This window comes from Hylobates moloch, unplaced genomic scaffold, assembly GCF_009828535.3.
Source record: "Hylobates moloch isolate HMO894 unplaced genomic scaffold, HMol_V3 SCAFFOLD_14, whole genome shotgun sequence".
NCBI classification, from domain to species: Eukaryota; Metazoa; Chordata; class Mammalia; order Primates; family Hylobatidae; genus Hylobates; species Hylobates moloch.
Window position 1 is genome coordinate 43,462,706 of NW_026652289.1, and position 26,892 is coordinate 43,489,597.

General features: G+C 41.5%; 1 protein-coding gene across 1 annotated transcript in view; it reads right to left on the reverse strand.

Annotated features, from left to right (window-relative positions):
- The window catches only part of AGBL1 (AGBL carboxypeptidase 1), an 825,749-nt gene that overhangs the window by 738,217 nt on the left and 60,640 nt on the right, over window positions 1–26,892 (reverse strand). Inside the window, exons 3-5 of the mRNA XM_058427563.1 lie at window positions 26,382–26,528; window positions 16,092–16,223; window positions 11,287–11,380 (exon numbers count right to left, since the gene is read on the reverse strand). Coding sequence (XP_058283546.1) covers window positions 11,287–11,380; window positions 16,092–16,223; window positions 26,382–26,528 — 373 coding nt within the window. The remainder of the gene's footprint in view (window positions 1–11,286; window positions 11,381–16,091; window positions 16,224–26,381; window positions 26,529–26,892) is intronic.

The window sequence follows — 26,892 nt, forward strand, 5'->3', positions numbered from 1 at the left end:
GTTCTGTTTCTGTATTTTTAAGCTCATCTTCTCTTCTGCCACATCTAATTTTCCTTAATTCAATCCAGTGTGTTTATCTCTTACACACTGTAGATTTCATCTCTAGAGGTTCAATTTGGGTTTTTCTTATATCTTCTGTGTCATTACTTAATTTTTGAACATGTGAAATATAGTTAGAATAGCTCTTTAGTGTTCTTGCCTAATAATTATAACATCTATCTCAGTTCTGTTTTTGATTGAATAAATTATCTCCTCATCATTGGTAGTACTTTCCTGTTCCTCTGCATGCCTGATAATTTCTTCTTGGATTCTACACATTGTGACTTTTACCTCATTTAGTGCGAATATTTTTGTGTTCCAGTAAATATTCTGAGGCTTTGACTTGGGATGCAGCTAATTTACTTGGAAGTAGTTTTATGATTCCTGGTCTTGCTTTTAATATTTGTTTAGCAGGACCAGAGCCCTGGTCTAGAGCTAACACTCAGTCTAGAGGTAACAACAGTCAGCTCTTTGTATTCATGGGTTCCACACACATGGATTCAACCAACTGTGGATCCAATATATTTTTAAACATTGCATCTGTGCTGAATATGAACAGATTTTTCCTTGTCATTATTCCCTAAACAATACAGTCTAACAACTTATTTAAATAGCATTTACATTTGTAGGTACTGTAAGTAATTTAAAGATTTAAAAGTATACAGGAGGATGTGCATAGGTTATATGCGACTGTTGCAATATTTTATATGAAGTACTCGGGCCTCCACAGATTTTGGTATCTACAAGAGGTCTTGCAACCTATCTTCTACGAATATCAAGGGATGACTTTACTCTTCACTACTGAGGAAAAATCCTGTGTACTTTATCCAATGTCCCATGAGTCATGAGGTTTTCCAGTCTGCCTTTCAGAACCAAGTACTATTTCCAGTCCTGTGTGTGTGTCAGATATTGTTCCCTCCATTTCCTTCAGGTGGTCTTTCCTTGGCTTTGGCTAATTTCCCTATAAGCACGCTTGCATATCCAACTAAATACCTGAGGGTAATCCCTGAAGATCTCCAGAGTGTTCCTTCTGTGCAGCTTTCTTTCTAGTACTCTGTCCTACAAATGCTATGCACCTTGGTTTCTCCAGACCTTCAGCTCTGTCTCCCAAATGTTTCTTTAACTCCGGGAGTCTGCTGGGCTGCAAGTGGGTTCATTGTCCCTGCACTGCAATCTAGAAGCTCTCTGAGACAATGAGCTGGGGGAATTTAAGGGCTTATCTCTCAGAAATCACTGCCCTTCATTGCCTAATGTCCATCAACATTGGTTTATATATCTTATCTCTAGTTCTTTTTTTTAAGGTGGGAACACTCTAATATCTTAGTAGACAATAGAAGAATGGGAATATGTAATTCACGAAGAGGAAATAAAAAACAGAGAAACTCGTAAAAATATTCAACTATCCAATAATCAGAGAAATGCAATTTAGATCAAGACAACAATCTCACAAATCAAAGTAATAAAAATTTAGAAAAATGGTAATATTTATTGTTGGTGAGGATTCAATTAAATGGACATGCATATGCTGCTGGGAATGTAGATTATATCACTCTGAACTTTGAGACTTACTTTTTCTAGTCAATATTTTATCATAAGCTGTTTCCCACAACAAACATCATTCCTAACCTATTTTTGTGTGTTGCTTCATAATATGATGTGGAAATATATCACTTTTACAAAGCTTTCCCTATTATTGAGCTTTTTCAGGTTATAATATTTCCAATTATAAATAATACTGTGATTGATATTTTTGCACATTAATCTCAGTTCACATTTCAAAGTGATTTTTTAGGACATAGTTTAAGAAAAGAAAAATTGGGTTAAGGAATAGGAATTTTTTGTCTTGATACATATCACTCATTGTTTTCATGCTTTTTTGTCTTTGCTCTTGCTTCTGCCTCTGCCTAGAATGTGGTGCTCTTATAAAATTAACATCCAGAAATTCCTTCCCTATTTCAAATCAAAAGCTGCCCTCTCAGTGAGTTCCTCCTTGCTAATTCCTGAGCAGACTGAAACCCTCCCTCTTAAATATCCCCCCCCATGATCACATTAATCTTATTTGTTTACACGCTAATGTGTACATGTATCTATACACTCCTTGAGGGCAAGGACTGTGTCTTTTCAACTCAATGCCCACAAATCTCTGACAATAATAAAAGCCCCACAATACTACTGAATGAATCAATGGATAGTTAAAAGAGGACAACTCAGGCAAACCAAAACAACAGTGTTCATTCATTCAACTGGCATTTATTGAATACCTATGATGCACCATATGAAAGAAACTCAGACCTGATTTATACTAATTCACTCCTTTTAAATAACCATTTATTGTTCTCTACCCATTTTTCTCATTAGCTTTGTTGAAGATGACTAATGATCACATAGAAATCTAATATTAAAATAGCACTATAATTGAACTTAGACAGAAAGCTTTCAATCTGTCCTCATCCTACAATCTCTGCCTAAACTCTTAAAAGCAGCTAGCTTTCCATGGCTACACATTTGTGTGATGGCCTCCTTTTGACCCTTTCCTTCCCAGCCAACTGGGTTGGCTTGTCTCTGCTAAGCAAGTACATCTCCAGACACTGCACCCACTCACAATGCCACAGGAAAACCGGAGTGTGTTTTCTTCCCCCATCTGCTTTATAATTTGTGGTGCCTGAGTGTGGAATCCATCCCTGAAGAATTTAGAGTTCTATTAGAAATATCAGTTCCCGGGCCAGGCACGGTGGCTCATGCCTATAATCCCATCACTTTGGGAGGCTGAGGCAGGCAGACTGCCTGAGGTCAGGAGTTCAAGACCAGCCTGGCCAACATGGTGAAACCCTATCTCTACTAAAAATATAAAAATTAGCAGGGCATGGTTGTGGGCACCTGTAATCCCAGCTACTTGGGAGGCTGAGGCAGGAGAATCGCTTGAACCCAGGAGGCGGAGGTTGCAGCGAGCCAGGATCATGCCACTGCACTCCAGCCTGGGCGACAGAGTGAGACTTGATCTCAAAAAAAAAAAAAAGAAAAGAAAAAAAGAAATATCAGTTCCATCAAAGTAAAAGGTGAAACCACAAGAGTCCCTCCTGATAAGAGTCTTTCTGTTCCTCCCTCTAGTTCCTCAAACTCCCTTTCCTCCATATTCGTAGGTGGTTACAGTGTTGTGAGGAAGGTGTGATTTACAGGAAAACACAAATTTCTTTGCATAAGCTCCTCACTGAGTCAGGCTGGGCAAGAAGATTAACTTCTATGGCAAGTCAAAGTTCCTAGAGCCTGCCTCTAGTCTCTAGAGGGAAAATTGAGGGAAATCTATGGAGAGATATGAGCTGTACAAGCTTCAGCAGATAAAGGTGGAAATGCAATTTCTGTAGAGGACCTTCATCAGGGGAAAGTGGTGCATGTAAGGCCTCCCCAGGATATGAAGGACCAAGGGAAGTTTGTCTTGTTTTGTTTTTGGAGGCCTGTCTGTGTAAGTTATTTGATCCATCCAATATCAACATATCAAGCACCCTTCTCACTGTCCAGCATGTCATCCTCAGGAATAAATACAGAACCAGCAATGGGAAAGATCTGCTCACCAGTCCAACACACCTGAATCAGGACAACCCACATGCGTGATGAGTTCCTGAGCTCCTCCTCCTGAAGGAATCTGGTTCACCACCCAGGTGACAGGGGATTACAGAACACCCCAAAGGGGAGAAACAGGGACTAGAGCCCCCCTGGATGGCAGTGCCAGACCAAGACCTTCTCAAGCATCAAAAGAATACCTGAGACATTTCAGGGAAGACTCTCCGAAGTGTAGAGTCGTCTGAGGCCCAGAGCCCAAAGCAGAGGCCCTGTCTGCTCAGCTCTGTGGACGTTTCTGAGAAAGGCATTATAAAGGCATTTCCACAGGATAGGGAGCTGGTCATTTTACAAGCCCAAGACTGGATCAGAATGCAAGGCCTTCCTCATACACTACATCATTCTTGTTGGCATAGGCTGTCGGCAACTTGAGGTCCCCAAGCAACATTTCTCTAGCACTTAACATTGAGACAGGCACATAGAATGTTGTCAAATAAAAGTCCTAATTCAAGGCATGTTTGTTTTGTAATATGCAGAAAAGTGTCTTGGACTAATAAATGGTGCCTTCAAGTTAGGGTAGAAGGCTTGGTTCAGCCTCTCTGGGTTTCAGTGACCTCATCTGAAGATGAAGGAGATGATAAGAAGGTCCCTTAAGACCTTTGAACTTTAGATCCTACAACTTGAATGTCTATGGCTTGCCCTAATCAGGAAGAGCTCGGTGGCTTCTTAAGAAGATGAAAGGGCTTTAACCCTATAACTCTAGTTGCCAAGGCTTAATTCATGTAGGAAACTATTCATTCCCCATCAGCTACAGGCTTGGGGTCAGGTTGCAGATGCAATAATCACTCTGCTAGTAAGTTGAGCTCATGGTGCACGTCCCTAGTATCAGCGCTTGTGAGGCTGGGGTGGAAGTTTTTTGCTCCTGTTCCAAGGTATTTGAATTGGAGTACGCTGGAGACAAGGAGCAAGCAGAAAGTGCTGAGACATAGAGTGAAGCCCCACTGTGAGGCCATGCCCTGGAGACCACAGACTCTAATGTTGAATGGGGAGTCACAAAGCCCTTAGTTGGGGCTGGGATGGAATTAAAATCCAGGGGGAATTCAGTAACTATTTTAAGAAACAGAAAAAAAAAAATCCCTGTTTCTTGTAACTTGGATTCCCATTGTCTCAGTGAAGAGTAGCTGAGTCACCCACTCACTCATGATGTCATGGAATCCATTAGCTCTGGCTGAGTCTCACTCATCTATCAGCTACTATGATCAGATAAAATGGAATGGTGTGATGGTTGGAGAAAGCCCAGAAGACCTGGCTTTGGGCAAAGGCAGTGAATGATTTGGGGGCAGGGAGAAGAGAAGCAGGACATTTTTTCTAGCTCATAAATTGAAGATGAAATTACCAGAAAGGGCTGCCAATAAAGCAATGCCCAGTAATCCTGCACTCAGGCAGAATTCTAAGGCCAGGGAGGCCCTGGAAGATTGGTCCTTTGGAGGAAGAATATCACCTAACACTACTCTAAGCACAAGGAGCTACTAAGACAGCCAACAGGAGACTAAGGTGAAGAATTTGCTTATGAAGCTTGCTTGAAGACCAAACATATCCATCTCCTCCCATTGCCAAGGTGTTTAAGCCCAGGTACTCTGACCTCCACAATCTCATAACATGAGACTGACCCTGAGGGTGAAGAGATAAATCATAGCATGACCTTCCTGCTGAAAACCTGAGAGGGCATTAAGAAGGTGGGGATACTAAAGATGTTATCCTCTGTGAGGGTGAGACCATCATGGTCTTGAGCAAAACACTTCCTGACTTCCTGTGTCCTTGGGGCAGCTCCAGAGAAAATGAAGGTGAGGGGTGAGGGAGCCATCCCAGCCTGTAGGCAGCCCGAGTCCTCTTTCTGGAAGCATGGAGCAATGGTCAGAGAATACAATTGGCTTCAAGACCTGGTCTCTGCTAGGAAGATCCAACCCATTTCCAATTGGCTATGATATTTATGAAGCAAGGCAAGCCAGCAGAGTTTAAAATCCTAGGAGACACACTGATGATAACATCTGATAACCCAGTTTCAAAGGTTGGGTTCAATATTACACTGTGAGAATCCAAAAGGATCAGAGGGGATGTGGCTGTACTTTGGAAAAGGTCAAGCACGTGGCCACTGGAAATAGTCCTTATTATTATCAAAATCTTCAGGCCCATCCTGGGAATGAGGGCACAAAGGGACAGCCTCCAGCAGAAAGCGTTGAGATGTGGAGTAATCACAAGCTTTCCTAAGGTCACAAGATGAGTCAGTCGCAGACAAGTAATCTGTCTTTGCCTCAATAAATTTCCCTACTTAGTGAGTTTGGACAGCTCAAAGACAGCTTTAGTGCAGATAAACAAGCTTGTCCACAGTGGAACAAACGAGCAAGAGGTAGTACACTCTGGCCCAGTGTCATTTCCTCCTCCCTACTTCTATAAAAAGCACCCCCAGAAAAGTTTAAGCCCCAGCTGAGTTCATTAACAGACCAAACACTAGAAGCCTATTTCAAATAGACGGCAAAGTTTTAATGTGAATGCTGTCCCCACGCCCCTCCAATTCAGATCTTTCCCTTCTCCAATCTCTGTCGGTTCCCCCAGACAACTCTAAACAATAGAAAAGACTCTGAACTTTTTTTTCCCTCCAGTGAGAGAAACTTTGCTCCCTTTCAAGCTGGCGGTTGCTGCTTCGCAGTCTCTCAGAATGAGTTCTCTCCCAGAAGGCACCTCATTCCCTCATGCAATAGAGCTCTTGGGAGGTGTGCCAACTGATGTTTCAGATATGTTTGGATGGGGCAGAACCCTGCATGTGCAGCCAGCCTGGGATCGGGGGAAAAAAGGTAACCAATATGAAGTGCCTAGCATAGTACCTACTCAGTACATTCTGGCTTTCATTCATTAATACATAGGAAATTCACCATTAATTTTTTTATTAAAATATTTCTTTTCAATATATTTATTTAATTTTATTTATTCATTTTTTTGAGACAGAATCTCACTCTGTCTCATGGGCTGGAGTGCAGTGGCGTGATCTTGGCTCACTGTAACCTCTGCCTCCTGGGTTCAAGTGATTCTCCTGCCTCAGTCTCCCAGGTAGCTGGGATTACAGGCATCCACCACCATGCCTGGATAATTTTTGTATTTTTAGTAGAGATGGGGTTTCATCACGTTGACCAGGCTGGTCTCAAACTCCTAATCTTAGGTGATCCACCCACCTCAGCCTCCCAAAGTGCTGGGATTACAGGCATGAGCCACTGTACCCAGCCCTCATTTATTTATTTTTAAGACAGGATCTCAATTTGTCCCCCAGGCTGGCATGCAGTGGCATAGTCATGACTCACTGTAGTCTCAAACTCCTGGGCCTAAGCAATTCTCCCACCTCAGCCTCCTGAGTAGCTGGGACTACAGGTGTGCACCACCACGCCCAACTAATTTCTTGTAGAGACAGGGTCTACCTACGTTGCCCAAGCTGGTCACAAACTCCTGGCCTCAAGTGGTCCTCCCGCCTTGGCCTCCCAAAGCACTGGGATTACAGACATGAGCCACCACGCTCAGCCTCGTTTGAATTTAATTAAGAGCCTATTATTATCTAGGCACTGGGCTAGGAGGAATGGAAAATAACAAGATACATATAATTTGATTTCTACTTTAGGAAGTACAGAATTTAGGGAGAAGAAAGGACACCCAGGCCAATATAGTACAGAATTCAATAGAATGCATGTCCAAAGAAGGTCTGAACAAATCTCTGGAGGATGGTTGAGGAGAGTAGATTCCTTTTCTCTGATGAAATGGAGCAGGTGGCATCCAGTGAAGTCTGGAGACTGGGTAGACTTCTACCACTGTACAAGGCAGCATGGCATTCAAGAGGAAGGGAGAGACCCAGGGAAGAAGAGGGAATGCCACACTCAGGGATAGCTGGCTGGAAAGAGAGATGAGAGCAGGAATGAGAAACCAGTCTGGAAAGGGAAGCTGAGGCACATTCCTGATGGCTTTGAAGTGAAGGGAGACCAACAAGTGGGCTATCATAGCAGTTTAAGTCTGACCATAACTGCTCCCACTAGCATGGGACTCATGAGGAGCCGAAGGAAGGAAGTCGGCACAAGCCAACACAAGTGTGTGCAGCATGGTGGGTCTTTGGGAAGTGGAGGAGGCCTGAAATAGCTGCCTGCCCTGGGCCGAGGGCTGGCACAAGGCCACAGAGGGTTAGTGACATTGCTCTTCATGTCCCTTCTCTCTAGCAAGTATGTGGTTGGAGCTTCTGTTGTAAATCTTGCCTGAGTACTATCTGGAGACAGGGCTTCATTGGAGGACAGCTGCACATCTAATTTTAGGTTCCTGCTAGAGAAGTAGGGCAGGTCTAATCTCCACAGGAGCGAGGAGTCATCATGACACAACACTGGGCATCTGCTCCTACAAAGGCATCCCGGAATAACTCTCCCATAGCATGCTAGCATTTGGAGGGTGATATTTAGTAGAGCTATCCATGTCCCCTGACATGCTACTTCATCCCTTCCCTGCAAGACCCCCCTTGAGCCCACAGGTTCTGTCATCCAAATGGCTTGAGTAGAATTCATTTGGGTATGTCTTAGTTACTATTCTCAGGACGGAGTTTGTGAAAGATGGAAATTGGCAGGACGTTCTCATCTCCAGACTCTTCCCCAGCCTCTACCATCTGATCTGCAGCAGACAACCAGACATCCCATAGTATTTGTATTAATAATGATTAACAATGTCATAGCATGTCAAAGCACACAATGTCTTTACACATTATTTTTTATTGCCCACAATAAACCTAGGAGGTAAGACTTGACATTCATGCTTTAAGAAATGTCAAAGTTTAGTTAAGAAAAGTTAAATGACTCGCCAAGGAATCTGGTAGAAGGAGGCTTGCAGAGCAGGTCTTCCAATTTCATTACCTTTGTTCTTATCTTGCTGTTGATGAGTAAGGATAAGATAGAAAACAAAGTCGCTTTGGGAAAGAATTCAAAAGCAGAGGGAATAGATATGTAGCCTTTAAGAGGAAATAGCCAATTGATGGAGGTGTAAGACTCCTCTATCATTAAGCAAATTGTTCCATGGGTATAAGCCATTTAGATAGAAAAGAAATTTAAGCAAACTTTAACTGCATATGATTGTCTTACATATCATGGTTGTAGAAATAAAATGCTGGAAATAGACTGTATAAGATACGCCAGTGGTGGCTTAAGAGCTGAGGCTCATGTATCAGACAGGGTTTAAATCCCAGCTCTCTCACTTAAAACCCAGCATGTTACTTAACTTATTTCAGTTTCAATTTGTTTTCCAGTAAAATTGGGGGCAATAATAGCACCTGCCTTGCAGAGCAGATGAGAGGCTCAAAGGAGGTAATGCATGCTAAGAGCTTAGCACAGTGCAGGGCACCTAATAAACACCATGCCAATGACAGCTATATTGTAACTGTTGGTGGAAAAAGACTCTTTCCTACAGGGGTTTGGTTTTAATATGGCATTTGACTGAAGAAGAGAACCATCTTGCCCAAAATTTACAGAACAAATCAGACATGTAGAAATATGCCTGGGGTCCCTGGAAGGCTCCTTTTGTGATTGGGAGCACACTACTCCCACTCCATTAATCCCTGGTATTACTTTCCCACTTGCTTCTGACACTTTGGTCAAATCTGTGCCTGAATTCAACTCCCTTTGCAGGAAGAAAAGGAAGCATTAAAAATGGCAACTAGTGTGAGTCTCTGAGGAGGCGGTTTCTATGCTTTGTTGATTTCTCCCCGCTACCCCACAAGTTTGGCCTGAATGAGGAAGACAATAAAAGCTATGAGCACCCCAGAAAGAAGAGACCTAGTGCCTTGATACCCATGGTTATGTGGGAAGAGCTTCCCAGGGGAGCCTTCCAAACAACATGGTACCCAAGTGGCAGAGGAGAAGACTGAGTGAGACCCGTATGTGGATGAGCCCAGCAGATATCACAAAGATTTTCACATAGTCTAAAGGAAGAAACCAGATATTCCTGACCTTCTGAACAGCTGAATTATGACAGCATCAGATTAGAAGAAGCCTTGTGAATAGGGCAGAAATATAAAGTTCATAGATCGGTAACCAAAGAACATGTTGAGACTGCAGATGTCAGCAGCAAAGGCCTGCACACAGTGATAAAAATGAGACATATCCAAGTCATATATATGTCCAAATGGACATGAGATCATTGAGGACAGTCTGTGTTTTTCCATCAACACCCCGGCACTACCATGGCTTCTTAGAACTCAGATGTACCCCAGGAAGTGGGGGAAGAAGAGTGAAATCCCTGGATGAACCGAAGACTCACTAATTTGAGTTAGATTCCTCATAAGACACTGGTTTATATTTCTTGTTTTCTGACATAAATGTAAATTTAAGATGGAGTAAAGTATAATTACAGAAAATAAATTTTTTTGGTCTCTGAGTTTTTTATTTTGAAGTTTTTACCTACTAGATGAGGGTTCTCAGTAGAATTTAATTGAATTCCACCTTGCAATAAATTCACACCCTGGAGAAGATGTTTCCAAAATGAGAGACATAGAACACTGACCCCCTCCTTCCCCTAAAAAAGGTGATCTCAAAAAAAAAGAACAAAAAAAAAAACACAGTTCCCTGATTAAATCAATTTTGGATCAGGGTATACTAAATAACAAATATTCTCAATATGTATTGGCTTTACAAAGGCTCTGAGAAGTCTTACAGTAAAGAAACCAGTATTCAATCCAGTATTTCTCAACTTATTGGATGAGAATTTTTTTTCACTGAGATATAATGTATTTCACTCTACAAAATGCTTGGTGTAGAGAGCTGCAGGTGAGAATGGATGATAATGGCATAACTGTAGTGACCCAGGAGAAAAATAATCAGGTGGAACATGAGCCTAAGATTGATGCTGGGATGCAGAAAATATCATGGTTGGGCATGGAAACGTTACTTGCCAAATGATCCCATCTATCCTGGAAATTGGCTGAATTTCTTCTAACATTCTTTCAAGGTCCTCGCTGAGTCACTCCCATAAATGATAGATCTTAATAGTCCCGAATATCTCTAAAGCCTTCATGTCTAACCATCTCCCTTTTTAACTTGATGATTCACTCCACTCCAGCAAACAGAGGCAGGGAGAACAGGCTGAGTTTCATTTTCCAATCATAAAAATACATCTCAAGACTAGCACATGACCATGATGGACTATTATAAGGCCCAGAACTCATGCCAGAAGTTTAACTGTCTGTCTCTTTAGAGACCCTGTCATTTCTGAAATGTTTTTTGAGGATTATATTTATTTATGGTAGATATGCTGAGTAAAAAGTATATACCTGAGGGCTTCAGGCAAAAATAACATGAGGTTTTGAGTCTGAAAGATCTGGAATCAAATCTCAACTCTACTATTTCCTAGCATGGTGACCTTGGATAAGGCTCTCGACACATTTTAACTTCCTCGTCTGAAAAAGAGAATAATAATATACCATTCGGGGTTATCATGAGAATTAGAGGAAATGACTCACGGGTGTGGAGGGATGTAAGCCGCGAAGGGATAAAGACATGGTATCATATTTCCAAGGGAGAAGTGACCACTAAACTGAGCTGGAAGCATCATAAAAATACATGTGGGGCAATCTCCAACTCTCCATCTGTTACAAAAGGGGCAGAAGTATCACATGGCACTCTGTACCTGATGGCTCGGGTGCGCTTTCGGGTGTAAGGAGTAATAACCTTGAAAAGCAGTTCCATGGCTCCGTTAATTCCCAGCATGACTCCCATGGAGACTAGGAAAGACAAAAGCACAGTAGTTATGGTCACAAGTGGTTGAGTTAAGGCTCAATACAACTTGGATTGACTCCTTTAAATCTTTAAGGGGCAACCTGATAAACAAGATAGCTCCCTTTCTTTTCCACTCTGGTTGCATGTTCCTCTATAATGTCATTCTGGGGTCTCCCATGACTAAGGTAATGACTTGACTGTGCCCCATCTAGAATGTCAAATGAAGAATCAGTTCTTCCTGCTCAGCAGTAACGAGACTGGGAAGTTTTTGCCTTTTTGGCCAATTGGGTGATTATCAAAACATTGTCATAGATCTGAATGATAGAAAGAAACTCCAAAGAGGTATCTGTTTAGGTAAATACAACTTTTGGATGTTACTCTTGTCTCCAAGGAGGCCCCAGCATCTCTCCAACATTCCCAGTACCCTACTCCACTTAGAACACTTTAGGTAGAGCTCTGCTCATGTCAGAAAGTAAGAGGAGTCCACAGACACTCATCTGTCTTTCCTCCATTGGACTTGTGTTTTTGAGACAAAGACCTATGAATCTCTTGTGCTTTAGGCTAACCTTGATCTGAGAAAAGTGAGTGGGAACAAGAGGCCTTAGAGAAGCAAAGAGAGGGAAACAAGGGTGGCTGATACTGAACGGCTCCAACCCTCAGGAAAGGAAGCTAAATGGAAATCTGAAGACTCCTCATCTCACTACAGTCTCTCAGATAGAGACTGAGGCTGATGTCTTTGCTATTGCAGAGTGCATGTTCCTGGAACATCATCTATGCATATGTCCCTCCTGAGGCTAGTACATGAAGTAATTGCCTGGATCAAAATTCAGAGATTTGGCAACCTAGTCCTGCCCATCAATCTTCCACTCTTGTGGCTACTCACTCAGCTCTTATTTCCGAATTGGGAAAACAGACTAGAGAAAACTCTTGGCAAGTAATTAAAAAAAATTCTGGTATTGAGTAAGGGAGGAGTTAATTTTAAAAGCACTGATTCTAACATGGAAGATTTTAGGCTTGAAATTGGAAGAGGACAACAATAAGAAATCCTCACTGAGTTCACCTTTGTGGATGCCTGTCCGAAGTTAGAGCTCCGGCAGCTCTGTGAACATCCTCATTGGCCATCTGAGAACTTCTAAAGGGTTCATTGGATCTCACAGACCCATTAGGGTTCCAGCCAACATCTTGTGAAGATAGGAGCTGTTTAGAAAGCTTTGCTGGAACATTCAACAGTGGCTAACAATTCATGGAAAAGATAGTAATCCACAGGCTTCTTGAACTCTGCTTGCCTCTCATCAGTAAAGTCAATATATAGAGAGTGACAGTATAATTTTTTTAAATACCTTATGGAAAAGTGAGTTGGTACAATCAACATAGGCTTAGAAGATGAATCAGATAGCCACCTCCTCATACCCACAGGAAAATCCCAGAACTTCTCAGAACTCCAGCTGAAGGAATTATTCTAAATCTCCATAACCATTATATTTAAGGAAGGCAAGTTTTTCAGCCTATTTGTGCTTTAGGAAACCAGGAAATGCTTCAAATTTTGCTCTGCTGGCACACTGCAAACGTGGGTGGCACACCTTCTGTCTATTCATTAATGAGAGTTGTCCTTTATACAAAGCCACAGTTCCTCTTTTCCTTTATTAGAGATGGGTGTATACAAACCTTCTCAGCCTTTCCCTAATGCTCTCTGGTTTTCAGGTCAATATATGGGAGATGGGTGAGTAGAGGCTCCGTCTGCAAACAAGGATTCAAGCATCTATCCCATTATTCCCCCAGAAAAACTTTCTTTTTATGAATCCTCCATGTTTATTAAGAGAATTTACCAATGAAAATCTGGTTATTGTGGCTGGGCACAGTGGCTCACACCTATAATCCCAGCGCTTTGGGAGGCTGAGGTGGGTGGATCACCTGAGGTCAGGAGTTCAAGACTAGCCTGGCCAACCTGGTGAAACTCCGTCTTTACTAAAAATACAAAAATTAGCCAGGTGTAGTAATCCACACCTGTAATCCCAGCTACTCAGGAGGCTAAGGCACAAGAATCATTTGAACCCAGGAGGCAGAGGCTGCAGTGAGCCAAGATCATTCCACTACATTCCAGCCTGGGTGACAGAATGAGACTGTCTAAAAAGAAAGAAAAGAAAAGAAAAGAAAAGAAAAGAAAAGAAAAGAAAAGAAAAGAAAAGAAAAGAAAAGAAAGAAAAAGAAAGAAAAGAAAAAAAATTAGGCATTTTAGTAGTTCTTGGGGTAATTAGAAATAAAAAGTCACGGCCGGGCGCGGTGGCTCACGCTTGTAATCCCAGCACTTTGGGAGGCCGAGGCGGGCGGATCACGAGGTCAGGAGATCGAGACCACAGTGAAACCCCGTCTCTACTAAAAAATACAAAAAATTAGCCGGGCATGGTGGCGGGCGCCTGTAGTCCCAGCTACACGGAGAGGCTGAGGCAGGAGAATGGCATGAACCCGGGAGGCGGAGCTTGCTGTGAGCCGAGATTGCGCCACTACACTCCAGCCTGGGCGACAGAGCGAGACTCCATCTCAAAAAAAAAAAAAGAAAAGAAATAAAAAGTCACCTATTAACTCCCCATATCTGTACTCATTCTACTATTTCAAAAGACTAAGGGAAAAGCATAGGGCAGGGAAGAGAAATTAGCAATTATCAAGCAGTTGCCATGTGACAAACATGCCCATGAACATTCTCCTATTCACCCCATCTACCAAGTCTATGAGCTCCATTATGGCTAGTTGTGTCCACTCCTAAATTCATACGTTGAAGCCCTAATCTTCAGTCCCTTGGAGTAGGACTATATCTGGAGATAGGGCCTTTAGAGAGGGAATTATGTTAAAATGAGGCCATTAAGGTGGGTCCTAGTCTTATGTGGACTTATGTCCTTATAAGAAGGGAGAATTTGGACACACAAAGAAACATCAAGGATGCCCAAGCATGTAAGAGAGACCTTGTGAGGACACAGGGAGCAGACAGCCATCTGGAAGCCAAAGAGAAGGGCCAGTAGAAACCAAACCTGCCGACATCCTGAGCTCCAATTTGTAGCCTTCAAAAATGTGAGGAAAAAAGGGCATAGTGGCTCACGCCTGTAATCCCAGTAATTTGGGAGGCCGGGGTGCGCAGATCACCTGAGATCAGGAGTTCGACACCAGCCTGACCAACATGGTGAAACCCTGTCCCTACTAAAATATAAAAATTAGCCAGGCATGATGGCAGCTCTCTGTGATCCCAGCTACTCGGGAGGCTGAGACAAGAGAATTGCTTGAACCCGGGAGGCAGAGATTACAGCGAGCTAAGGTCATACCCGTGTACTCCAGCCTGGGCAACAGAGTGAGACTTCATCTCAAAAAAAAAAAAGAAAAAAAGTGAGAAAATACATTTCTTTTGTTTAAGCCACACAGACTGTAGTATTTTGTTAAGATATTAAGGCAGCCCTAGCAGAGTAATAGTAATCATTATTACTACTATAATTTTGTAAAGGATGAAACTGAGGTTCAACAGGTTAAGTATTCATGCTTCATGACTCATTAAAAAAAGAACCACAGTCAAACTCAGGTCTTTTTGGCTCTAAGCCCACGTTCTTTCCCCTGTTGACTATATAACCTCTAAATAATTGTCACTTTCATTTCATAGGAAGGGAACTCAGAAAGGAGAAACGAAAGTCTATGCTCATTACATATGAGATAGGAGGTATAGGATCTAATGTATTAATAAAAAGTTTCCATATGGAATAGAATTTAAATGAGTTCTGGAGTTAGAAATTCCACCCTCCTGACTTTTTATCTGTATGAATTCAAGCAATTGCTTCACTTTTTTTTTTAAGACAAGGTCTCACTCTGTCGCCCAGGCTGGAGTGCAGGGGCACGATCACTGCTCACTGCAGCTTTGACTTCCTGGGCTCAAGTGATTCTCCTACCTCAGCCTTCCAAGTAGCTGGGACTATAGGCACATGCCACCACATCCAGCTAATTTTTTGTATTTTTAGTAGAGACCAAGCTGGTCTCAAACTCCTGGGCTCAAGCGATCTGACCACTTCATCCTCCCAAAGTGCTAGGATTACAGGCGTGAGCCACCATGCCTGGCCCTGCTTTACTCTTTAAAGTTTCTTTTTCTAAGCTATAAAATTATGGGTCTAAATACAAAATTACTATGATAATTAGAAATAAGTCAAATCAGGAGATAGCAAATAAGTATCAACTGAGCTATGATGTTCCTAATAATTACCTGGAGGACCCTGTTGAGAAGGATCATGGGTTTTTTTTTAAATGGTAAGGGATGTTGTAATCAATGAGTAATTTCAGGAATATGGTAGGGAGATTTGTGATGTGAGAGTCATTCTGCCCAGATATAACACTTGAATGTGACAAGGACTAAATAAAGTCTGCCCTTCTCCTGTCATAGATCTTTTTTACCTTGTGGTACTAATAGAAAAGCCTAGAATGCTGTAATGTGTAACTGCCAAGGAGAAACAATATTGAAGTCCATTTCTAGGAGCAGACTCAAGAGCTCTACCCAGCTAAGGAGAAGATGAAGAAGTAACTTCTCACCTCCACAGCCTCTGGATTGTCAGCTTCTTTTATTTATCTGGCTGGGACCACTGTATGTATTTCTCACCCATGCTTTTCTTCCAACCAGACCCTCATGCAGTTTCCATGTGTCCCAGCCCAGGTTTGGAAGCCATCCCCGAGAGCCACAGTAGAGTCACTTACCACTGGAGGCAAACACACGCAGAGCCCAGAGACAGTGGAGGAGGTTCTGGCCATGGGATAGGTTCTTCCTGGCCAGAATCAGTGTCACATCAAGTGCTTCCAATTCCAGGGCCTTCCGTCCAATCTTTTTATCTAAGAACACAAATCAATCTATCTTAGCTGCACTTCACATTGATTCTGGATTGTACAATGAGTGGAGTGGAGGAAGGGGAAGATGATGAAGGAGAAGGATAATCATAGCCAAAGACATTTTTCAGACCTAGTGACAAATGCTGCTAAATATGTCCCCACTAGAACCAAATGAATCAAAAGAGCTAATTCAGGCTACACATATTTACATGGAAGCTTGTGGGTTGAATAATTCTCAAGACCCTATATTTAGGTTGTCCTCATACATTAACCACAGTTCAACTGGGAATAAAATTTTTCCTTTTTAAGACAATTCTAGAATTAAGAATACTGAATATTCTTAATATTAATATAGCTCTTAATATAACATTCAAATGTAATATGTCAACTCGGATTGGATCTTGCTTTGACTATGTCTATAAAAGACAGTTGGGAACACTTGGAGAAATTGGAATGAATATAAATTACGCATGTATTTTTAATTTTATTAGGTTTGTAATAATGGTATTGTGATTATGTAGGGAAATGTCTCTTTTCAAAGAAATGCACTTGAAAGGATTTAGGAAGAAAATGCTAACCTTCAATTTCTCTTAAAATATTTCAGATAAAAATAAATAGGTGAAGAAAATATGGCAAAATGTTAACAATGGTTAGAACTAAGTTTTAGGTATATAACAAGGCCATCTTTCTACATGAGAGTTTTCAAAATAAAAAGGCAAAACACATTTTTAAGAAAATAAAATTTTCACTTCCAATATTTCTTTCTTTTTTAAAAAATAATTTAAGTTCTAGGGTACATGTGCACAATGTGCAGTTTTGTTACATATGTATACATGTGCTGTGTTGGTTTGCTGCACCCATCAACCCATCATTTACAGTAGCTATATCTCCTAATGCTATCCCTCCCCCAGACCCCCACCCCTCTACAGGCCCCGGTGTGTGATGTTCACTGCCCTGTATCCAAGTGATCTCATTGTTCGATTCCCACCTATGAGTGGGAACATGCAGTGTTTGGTTTTCTGTCCTTGTGATAGTTTGCTCAGAATGATGGTTTCCAGCTGCATCCATGTCCCTGAAAAGGACATGAACTCATCCTTTTTTATGGCTGCATAGTATTCCATGGTGTATATGTGCCACATTTTCTTAATCCAGTCTATCATTGATGGACATTTGGGTTGGTTCCAAGTCTTTGCTGTTGTCAATGGTGCCGCAATAAACATACGTGTGCATATGTCTTTATAGTAGCATGATTTACAATCCTTTGGGTATATACTCAGTAATGGGATTGCTGGGTCAAATGGTAATTCTAGTTCTAGATCCTTGAGGAGTCACCACACTGTCTTCCACAATGGTTGAACTAATTTACACTCCCACCAACAACGTAAAAGCATTTCTATTTCTCCATATCCTCTCCAGCACCTGTTGTTTCTAACTGGGGTGAGATGGTATCTCATTGTGGTTTTGGTTTGCATTTCTCTGATGACCAGTGATGATGAGCATTTTTTCATGTGTCTGTTGGCTGCATAAATGTCTTCTTTTGAGAAGTGTCTGTTCATATCCTTTGCCCACTTTTTGATGGGGTTGTTTTTTTTCTTGTAAATTTGTTTGAGTTCTTTGTAGATTGTGGATATTAGCCCTTTGTCAGATGGGTAGATTGCAAAATTTTTCTCCTATTCTGTAGGTTGCCTGTTCACTCTGATGGTAGTTTTTTTTGCTGTGCAGAAGCTCTTTAGTTTAATTAGATCCCATGTGTCTATTTTGGTTTTTGGTGCCATTGCTTTTGGTGTTTTCGTCATGAAGTCCTTGCCCATGCTTATGTCCTGAATGGTACTGCCTAGGTTTTCTTCTGGGGTTTTTATGGTTTTAGGTCTAACATTTAAGTCTCTAATCCATCTTGAATTAATTTGTGCATAAGATATAAGGAAGGGATCCAGTTTCAGCTTTGTACATATGGCTAGCCAGTTTTCCCAGCACCATTTATTAAATAGGGAATCCTTTCCCCATTTCTTCTTTTTGTCAGGTTTGTCAAAGATCAGATCGATCGTTGTAGATGTGTGGTGTTATTTCTGAGTCCTCTGTTCTGTTCCATTGGTCTATCTGTTTTGGTACCAGTACCATGCTATTTTGGTTACTGTAGGCTTGTAGTAGAGTTTGAAGTCAGGTAGCATGATATGTCCAGCTTTGTTCTTTTTGCTTAGGATTTTCTTGGCAATGCGGGCTCTTTTTTGGCTCCATATGAACTTTAAAGTAGTTTTTTCCAATTCTGTGAAGAAAGTCATTGGTAGCTTGATGGGGATGGCATTGAAGCTGTAAATTACCTTGGGCAGTATGGCCATTTTCACGATATTGATTTATCGTATCCATGAGCATGGAATGTTCTTCCATTTGTTTGTGTCATCTTTTATCTCGCTGAGCAGTGATTTGTAGGTCTCCTTGAAGAGGTCCTTCACATCCCTTATAAGTTGGATTCCTAGTATTTTATTCTCTTTGAAGCAATTGTGAAAGGGATTTCACTTATGATTTGGCTATCTGTTTGTCTGTCATTGGTGTATAAGAATGCTTGTGATTTTTGCACATTGATTTTGTATGGTGAGACTTTGCTGAAGTTGCTTATCAGCTTAAGGAGATTTTGGGCTGAGATGATGGGGTTTTCTAGATATACAGTCATGTCATCTGCAAACAGGGACAATTTGACTTCCTCTTTTCCTAATTGAATAGCCTTTATTTCCTTCTCTTGCCTGATTGCCCTGGTGAGAACTTCCAACACTATGTTGAATAGGAGTGGTGAGATAAGGCATCCTTGTCTTGTGCCAGTTTTCAAAGGGAATGCTTCCAGTTTTTTGCCCATTCAGTATAATATTGGCTGTGGGTTTGTCATAAATAGCTCTGATTATTTTGAGATACGTTCCATCAATATCTAGTTTATTGAGAGTTTTTAGCATGAAGGGCTGTTGAATTTTGTTGAAGACTTTTCTGCATCTATTGAGATAATCATGTGGTTTTTGTCATTGGTTCTGTTTATGTGATGGATTATGTTTATTGATTTGTGTATGGTGAACCAGCCTTGCATCCAGGGATGAAGCCAATTTGATTGTGGTGGATAAGCTTTTTGATGTGCTGCTGGATTCAGTTTGCCAGTATTTTATTGAGGATTTTTGCATCAATGTTCATGAGGGATATTGGTCTAAAATCCTTTTTGTTGTGTCTCTGCCAGACTTTGGTATCAGGATGATTTTGACCTCATAAAATGAGTTAGGGAGAATTCCCTCTTTTTCTATTGATTGGAATAGTTTCAGAAGGAATGGTACCAGCTCCTCCTTGTACCTCTGGTAGAATTCGGCTGTGAATCCCTGTGGTCCTGGACTTTTTTTGGTGGGTAGGCTATTAATTGTTGCTTCAATTTCAGAGCCTGTTATTGATCTATTCAGAGATTCAACTTGTTCCTAGTTTAGTCTTGGGAGGGTGAATGTGTCCAGGAATTTATCCATTTCTTCTAGATTTTCTAGTTTATTTCCATAGAGGTGTTTATAGTATTCTCTGATGGTAGTTTCTATTTCTGTGGGATTGATGGTGATATCCCCTTTATCATTTTTTATTGCATCTATTTGATTCTTCTTTTCTTCTTTATTAGCCTTGCTAGTGGTCTATCAATTTTGTTGATCTTTCAAAAAAACAGCTCCTGGATTCATTGATTTTTTTGAAGGGTTTTTTGTGTCTCTATCTCTTTCAGTACTGCTCTGATCTTAGTTATTTCTTGCCTTATGTTAGCTTTTGAATTTGTTTGCTCCTGCTTCTCTAGTTCTTTTAATTGTGATGTTAGGATGTTGATTATAGATCTTTCCTGCTTTCTCTTGTGGGCATTTAGTGCTATAAATTTCCCTCTACACACTGCTTTAAATGTGTCCCAGCTATTCTGGTATGTTGTGTCTTTGTTCTCATTGGTTTCAAAGAACATCTTTATTTCTGTCTTCATTTCATTATGTACCCAGTAGTCATTCAGGAGCAGGTTGTTCAGTTTCCATGTAGTTGTGCGGTTTTGAGTGAGTTTCTTAATCCTGAGTTTTAATATCATTGCACTGTGGTCTGAGAGACAGTTTGTTGTGATTTCTGTTCTTTTACATTTGCTGAGGAGTGCTTTACTTCCAATTATATGGTCTATTTTAGAATAAGTGTGATGTGGTGCTGAGAAGAATATCTATTCTGTTGATTTGGGGTGGAGAGTTCTGTAGATGTGTATTAGGTCTGCTTGTTGCAGAGCTGAGTTCAGGTCCTGGATATCTTTGTTAACCTGCTGTCTCGTTGATCTGTCTAATATTGACAGTGGGATGTTAAAGTCTCCCATTATTATTGTGTGGGAGTCCAAGTCTCTTTGTAGGTCTCTAAGGACTTGCTTTATTAATCCGGGAGCTCCTCTATTGGGTGCATATATATTTAGGATAGTTAGCTCTTCTTGTTGAATTGATCCCTTTACCATTATGTAATGGCCTTCTTTGTCTCTTTTGATATTTGTTGGTTTACAGTCTGTTTTATCAGAGACTAGGGTTGCAACCCCTGCTTTTTTTTGCTTTCCATTTGTTTGGTAGATCTTCTTCCATCCCTTTATTTTGAGCCTATGTGCATCTTTACATGTGAGATGGGTCTCCTGAATACAGCACTCTGATGGGTCTTGACTCTTTATCCAATTTGCCAGTCTGTGTCTTTTAATTGGAGCATTTAGCCCATTTACATTTAAAGTTAATATTATTATGTGTAAATTTGATCCTGTCATTATGATGTCAGCTGGTTATTTTGCCCGTTAACTGATATAGTTTCTTCCTAGCATCAATGGTCTTCACAATTTGGCATGTTTCTGCAGTGGGAGGCTGGTACCAGTTGTTTCTTTCCATGTTTAGTGCTTCCTTCAGGAGATCTTGTAAGGCAGGCCTGGTGGTGACAAAATCTCTCAGCATTTGCTTGTCTGTAAAAGATTTTATTTCTCCTTCACTTACGAAGCATAATTTGGCTGGATATGAAATTCTGGGTTGAAAATTCTTTTAAGAATGTTGAATATTGCCCCCACTCTCTCCTGGTTTGTAGGGTTTCTGCCGAGAGATCTGCTGTTAGTCTGATTGGCTTCCCTTTGTGAGTAACCCGACTTTTCTCTCTGACTGCCCTTAACACTTTTTCCTTCATTTCAACCTTGGTGAATCTGACACTTATGTGTCTTGGGGTTGCTCTTCTTGAGGAGTATCTTTGTGGCGTTCTCCATATTTCCCGAATTTGAATGCTGGCCTCCCTTGCTAGGTTGGGGGAGTTCTCCTGGACGATATCCTGAAAAGTGTTTTCCAACTTGGTTCCATTCTCCCCATCACTTTCAGGTACACCAGTCAAATGTAGATTTGGTCTTTTCACATTGTCCCATATTTCTTGGAGGCTTTGTTCATTTCTTTTTACTCTTTTTTCTCTAATCTTGTCTTCTCACTTTATTTCATTAATTTAATCTTCAATCACTGATACCCTTTCTTCCATTTGATCGAATTGGCTATTGAAGCTTGTGCATGCATCACGAAGTTCTTGCACCATGGTTTTTGGCTCCATCAGGTCATTTAAGGTCTTCTCCACACTGTTTATTCTAGTTAGCCATTTGTCTAATCTTTTTTCAAGGTTTTTAGCTTCCTTGCAATAGATTCGAACATCCTCCTTTAGCTCAGAGAAGTTTGTTATTACCGACCTTTTGAAGCCTACTTCTGTCAACTTGTCAGTCATTCTCCATCCAATTTTGTTCTGCTGCGGGTGAGGAGCTGCGATCCTTTGGAAGAGAAGAGATGCTCTGATTTTTAGAATTTTCAGCTTTTCTGCTCTGTATTCTCCCCATCTTTGTGATTTTATCTACCTTTGGTCTTTGATGTTGGTGATCTACAGTTGGGGTTTTGGTGTAGATGATCTTTGTTGATGTTGATGCTATTCCTTTCTGTTTGTTAGCTTTCCTTCTAACAGTCAGGTCCCTCAACTGCAGGTCTGTTGGAGTTTGCTGGAGTTCCACTTCAGACCCTGTTTGCCTGGGTATCACCAGTGGAGGCTGCAGAACAGCAAAAATTGCAGAACAGCGAATATTGCTGCCTGATCCTTCCTCTGGAAGCTTCGTTCCAGAGGGGCAGCTGCCTACATGAGGTGTCAGTCGGCCCCTACTAGGAGATGTCTCCCAGTTAGGCTACATGGGGGTCAGAGACACACTTGAGGAGGCAGTCTGTCTGTTCTCAGATCTCAAATGCCGTGCTGGGAGAATGACTGCTCTCTTCAGAGTTGTCAGACAGCGATGTTTAAGTCTGCAGAAGTTGTCTGCTGCCTTTTGTTCAGCTATGCCTTGCCCATAGAAGTGGAGTCTAGAGGCAGTAGGCCTTGATGAGCTGTGGTGGGCTCTGCACAGTTCAAGCTTCCCGGCTTTGTTTACCTAGTCAGGCCTCAGCAATGGCGGACGCCCCTCCCCAAGTCAAGCTGCCACCTTGCAGATTGATCTCAGACTGCTGTGCTAGCAGTGAGCAAGGCTCCGTGGGCGTGGGACCCACCAAGCCAGGCACAGGAGAGAATTACCTTGTCTGCAGGTTGCTAACTTTGGGAAAAGTGCAGTATTTAAGCGAGAGTGCCCCATTTTTCCAGGTAGTCTGGCAGAGCTTCCCTCGCCTAGGAAAGGGAAATCCCCCAATCCCTTGTGCTTCTCAGGTGAAGCGACGCCCTGCCCTGCTTCAGCTTGCCTTCTGTGGGCTGCACTTACTGTCCAACCAGTCCCAATGAGATGAACCAGATACCTCAGTTGGAAATGCGGTAATCACCCATCTTCTGCATCAATCACGCTGGGAGCTGCAGACTGGAGCTGTTTCTATTGGGCCATCTTGATATGCCCCCTATTTCTCCTCTAATATTTCTAAATTACCGCTCCAAATAACCTGACACCTAGTGTTACAAATAGTCCTCATTATTTTAATAATTAGAAAATAAGCATAAAAAAAGAAATACTTATTTTCTGTTCTTTGTCCCCACTATGATACCTGTCAATGGGTGATGTCTAAATCATCCTGCTTTTGCAAGAATACATCACTATCAGATTTATCGCAAGTAGAAATCAGTAAAACAGAAATAAAATCCTAAACCTGGTTTACTGATATGTACCTCTGGACCAAAGGACACCAGCAAAGAGGATGTAACTAAACCTACATAACCCATTCCCTTCATCAGAAAAGAGATATCTATCCCATTCCTTCATGAGCAGCCAACCTCATTTCTTTTCTGTTCAGGTCAGCCCATGGCAACTTGGATGTCAGTGTCAAGGACTATAACCCCTTGATGCAGAAACTGTGGTGATAGTAATCACTACAATAGTAATATCAAGGTGAATAACTTGGAAATCACTGGCCTGGTGTATCTCTCATCTCTCTCTTTCTCCTATAAAACCTGTATGACCCTAGTTTGCCAGGGCCCTGAACATATGATAAGCATGTGACATGCAATACTTTGTTTAATCCTCACAGTACCCTGGAGTTAAGTAGAGTCATCCCTCAGTGCCCATGTAGGATTGGTTCCGGGATTCCCACAGATTCCAAAATCCACAGATGCTCAAGTCCCTGATATAAAATGGTGTGGTATTTGCATATAATCTACACACATCCTCAGGCCTTACATTATCTCTAGATTACTGTAATACTTAATCTAATGTAAATGCTATGTAAATCGTTGTTATACTGTATTGTTTAGGGAGTAATGACAAGAAAAAGTGTGTACATGTTTAGTACAGATACAATTTTTTTAAATATTTTCAATCCAAGGTTAACTGAATCCATGGGTGCAGAACCCACAGAAATGGAAGACCAACTGTATAGATAGCTCTATTTTATACATAAGGGCACAATACTCAGAAAGTTTAAGTACTTTGCCCAAGGTCACACAGCTAATAAGTGTCAGGGCCAGGCTTGAAACCCAGGTCTGACTCTCCAGCTTATACCATTTATGACTGAGGTATATATCAAGTCTCTGTGGTCCTTTCCTGGAGTCCACCTGGCTCACTCTTTGCTTTACTGACTTCTCATTCTTCAAGTTTTAGCTCCAGTGTCACCTCTCCTGACCACGCCGGTCTAAAGTAGCATCACTCTTGCTTCCTCTTACAGCCCTCATCATAGTCTGCTATCATCAAGTTATTTGTTGATTTGCTGGCCTTCTCCACTTGAACATAAGTTCCATGAGAGCAGGTCCTTAACTGCCTTGGTCATCATGGTGTTCCTAGTGCCTAAAGCACCTGGTCCTAGGAGACATGCAGTAAATATCTGTTGAATATTCACTGAACAAATTGTATTGATTTTTTCTGGGACACGCTCATGCAGGTGTTGGCAAAAGCCTAGTTCTCCATCATTATCAGCAGAATGTTGAATGGACTCAGAGCGGAGATCCAAATATTGAAAGGAAGAGTGCTCCAGAACCCCTGGGCACTTGGCTGCCACTGATAGCACTGCATATCAAAGGTCGACTTTTCAGAGGATCTGAGCTTCTCAGCTGTGACCTATATAAGACTCAGCACACAATTAGAACTTAACACTTGCGACTCGTTTGCAATGTCTGCATGAGTCTTGAGTACCCATGCTTTTGAAATGTGCTCCAAGAACTTCTAGAGTTTTAGGGAAATGTTTCAGGGTTTTCCTTGGTGAAAGAGAAATGACTCTGGAGCCTAAATGGAAAGAACTCTAGGCCCTTCCTCCATCTTCCCTTCAACTAGGAATGTTCCACTTCTGTGTAACTTGTAATGGATTGAATAGTGGCCCCAAAAAAATCATGTCCACCCAGAAGCTCAGAATGTTATTCTTTTGGGAAATAGAATCTTTGCAGATTTTATTACAAATTGGAGTGGGCCCTAAATCCTATGACTGATGTCCTTACATAAAGAGGAAATGACACAGAGGAGAACACCACGTGAAGATGGAGGCAGAGATTGGAGTGATGCATCTACAGTCCAAGAAATACCAAGGATTTCTGGCAACCCTCAGAGGATAGGGGCATGGAACTGATTCTCCCTCAGAGACTCCAGAAGGAACCAACCCTGCCAACACCTTGATTTTAGACTTCTGACCTCCTAACAGTCTTCTAGTATATTATGCTAATCAGTTTGTGGCAATTCGTCATGGCAGCTCTAGGAAACTAGTACACTTATATGATAGACTTTCTTTTTTTAACTTTTATTTTAAGTTCAAGGGTAAATGTGCAGGTTTGTTACATAGGTAAACTTGTGTCATGGGGGTTTCTTGTACAGATTATTTCAGTATCCAGATATTAAGCTAGTATCCATTAGTTATTTTTTCTAATCCTCTCCCTCCTCTTACCCTCCATCCTCTGACAGGCCCAAGTGTGTGTTGTTCCCCTCTGTGTCCATGTGTTCTCATCATTTAGTTCCCACTTGTAAGTGACAGCATGAGGTATTTGGTTTTCTGTTTCTGCTTTAGTTTGCTAAGGATAATGGCCTCCAGCTCCACCCATGTCCCTGCAAAGGACATGATCTTATTCTTTTTTATGGCTGTATAGTATTCCATGGTGTATATGTACCATATTTTCTTTATCCAGTCTAGATGGGCATTTAGGTTGAGTCCATGTCTTTGTAATTGTGAATAGTGCTGCAATGAACAAATGCGTGCAGGTGTCTTTATAATAGAATTATTTATATTCCTTTGGGTATATACCCAGTAATGGGATTGCTGGATCGAATGGTATTTCTGTCTTTAGGTCTTTGAGGAATCACTGTTTTCCACAGTGGTTGAACTAACTTATACTCCCACCAACAGTGTATAAGTGTTCCTTTTTCTCCACAACCTTGTGATGCAACTTTTAGACATGTTCCATTTATTTTTAAAATAATTAAAAACTGCACTGGAGTATCTCCCCTCCTTTCCCCCATATGATCCATGCCCCATGTAGCCCATGTTTGTTCTGGGCAGTGTCCTGAGCACCATACCTTGGATGAGCTGACATCAAAGTCAACAAAATGGCCTCTCCTATGCGGCTGGTCCTGCCATCACCATCAAGGTGTCCAGAACCTCCCTGCCACTTTCTCCCTGTGCTTCTCCACCAAAGCTTCCCAAATTGCACTCATGATAACAACCCTAGAAGTGCCCTTTCAGTCAGCTTTAGGTCTTGGAGTACCAGTACCTCTTAGGCCAACTTTGGCCAGCAGCCGGAAGAGAGGCAGGAGGATGTCATAGTCTGGAGGAGCTGTCCTCGCTGTGTCTACCAGGGTCTGCAGAAGAGCCTCACTGCCACCCTTGCTGATCATGTAGTGAATTCTCCGGTCTGTGCCTGAGGGGAAGCCAGAGGAAAGATGAGCCACAAGTAATAATCCCCATTTTCCTTGGAGCAGAAGACAGACCTCACAGCCACAGACAGAGCAAGAATTAGTTCATTTCAACTACATAAAATTATGTAGTTCTTGAAGCAACCTGTGTTAAAGTTGTACTATCAGTTAAGGAAAGAGGGTTGTGAAATGGGAAAATAGTGGAATATTTACAAACCTAGTTGTGTTCAGCTGCAACAGCTGTAATAAATAGAGCTTATCTGAGAGTCTGTTGAATATTCGGTATATGTATGTATACATGTGTGTACATGTATGTAAATATGCATATAGGCTTTTGAATAATCATAGAAGAGAGAATATCAGTATCCC